We start from the raw sequence: 1,674 nt of genomic DNA, 5'->3' as shown, positions 1-1,674 counted from the left end.
ACCTGCGCGGCCACGTTACGGCCCCGATGACGGCGGATACGGGAGCGACGGCGGCGGAGACCGGCGAGGAAAGGCCGCGCGCAGCCCCGTCCCGCCCTTATCGCGTCAACACTGCGCGACAGCTACGCCGCCGAGCGCCACTGTCGTAAAAGAGAAAAAGCGAGGAGCGGAGCACGACTGCCGTAAAGCACGGATCTCCCAGCAGGCGCAGTGCGCCCCGCTGACGTCACTGTCGCCATCGAACTGCAGGGGGCGTGGCTGCAGTGGGGTTCTGTGTTGTGCCCGTAGCCTTTCATTGCCCTGCGGGCAGGGAGTTGTGGACTGTGGGTTCGGCCCTGCAGCTCTATGAGGAGGCCACTGCCCATCCCCACCATGCCCATAACCACGTCCCTCAGTGCCACATCCACACGGTTCTGGAACACCTCCAGGGATGGTGACTGCACCACCTCCCTGGGCAGCCTGTGCCACTGCAGCACTGCTCTTTCAGAGAAGAAAATTTTCCGCATATCCAATTTGAACCTCCTCTGGTGCAGCTTGATGCCAATCCCTTGTCCTATCGCTGTCACCTGGGAGCAGAGGCCAACCTCCACCTCACTACAACCTTCTTTCAGGTCATTGTAGAGAGTGATGAGGTCTCCCCTGAGCCTCCTCAGACTGAACAACCACAGTACCCTAGAAGAGTGTTTCTCCCCACCGCAGGGGAGCGAAGGCAAAAACCCAGCAGCAAATCTCAGATGTTCACACATCAGAGAGCCCAGAATTGTCTCTTTCCTTCAGAAGAGCAGCATTCAGTTTAGAGATGTCTGCATCTCACAGGCTGAAGCCCAGCTGTTTGCAGAATAACTTCCCTGGGCGTCTTGCACCTCAGAGTCTAGATCAATATTTTTGAGGCAGAGTACTGTGCGTTTCCTCCCTTATTTACTGTGTTTAAATCCTCCTCAAGAAATAACCGAAGTAGTCTGCTTTGCCAGGAGGCCATGCCATTAATCAGAAGTCAGATTATTAAAGCAGTTTTCCCCGCAAGCAAAAAGAAAAATCCACTTACAGAAACGCGGTTTATAAAATACCATTTGTAACCCTCTCAGGTAAACAGCCTTCTTGGTGACAAACGTCAGTGCTGGAACAGCCCTTGATACCACAGACTCAACCTGAGCATAGCTACATTCAAGGCCTGCTTAGGAGACATAAAAGGAGCAGAAAGTCCTAAAGAGAAAATGGGACTAGAGAATGTACGAAGGAAGACAAAACAACTAGACTGATAAACCTAAGCTCTGCATTTCCCTCGCTTCCCTTAGAGTCCTGTGTGAGATGCTGAAAGGCAAGCGTAGCACTGCTGCTGCCTGCTGAAGAGTGCTTGCACTTCGGGCTCAGCTCCTCAGGCTGCCTTGTTTGGGAATGGAGTGTGGTTCAGAGAGGAAAACAAGCACAGGGAATGGCCAGCACAGAACAAATACTCCTTTGGGCACAGCATAACCTACCAATTTCTGATCAAGAGGAAAAGCTTCAGCTGTAAGAAAAATCCAGCCTTAAGGAAGGTGAGATTTGTTTCCCCATTTAAGTGGGATTTACTGGAAGGGGGGATGGGGTGGCTTTGACTCACTCTTATTTAGCACTAGACCCTGCCCCTCTCACCTCCTGTCCTGGGCTGCAGTCGGGGCTGTGCTGGTGTCAGCT

At 52.8% G+C, this 1,674-nt stretch overlaps 1 protein-coding gene across 1 annotated transcript in view; it reads right to left on the bottom strand.

Annotated features, from left to right (window-relative positions):
- Positions 1–239, bottom strand: part of EIF3D (eukaryotic translation initiation factor 3 subunit D) — an 8,311-nt gene extending 8,072 nt beyond the window's left edge. Inside the window, exon 1 of the mRNA XM_010712258.1 lies at positions 231–239. Coding sequence (XP_010710560.1) covers positions 231–239 — 9 coding nt within the window. The remainder of the gene's footprint in view (positions 1–230) is intronic.
- Between the last annotated feature and the right edge of the window lie 1,435 nt (positions 240–1,674).

Source organism: Meleagris gallopavo, chromosome 1 (genome assembly GCF_000146605.3).
Source record: "Meleagris gallopavo isolate NT-WF06-2002-E0010 breed Aviagen turkey brand Nicholas breeding stock chromosome 1, Turkey_5.1, whole genome shotgun sequence".
NCBI lineage: Eukaryota > Metazoa > Chordata > Aves > Galliformes > Phasianidae > Meleagris > Meleagris gallopavo.
Note: the sequence above shows the minus strand (reverse complement) of the source record. Positions and strands in the feature narration are given on the sequence as shown.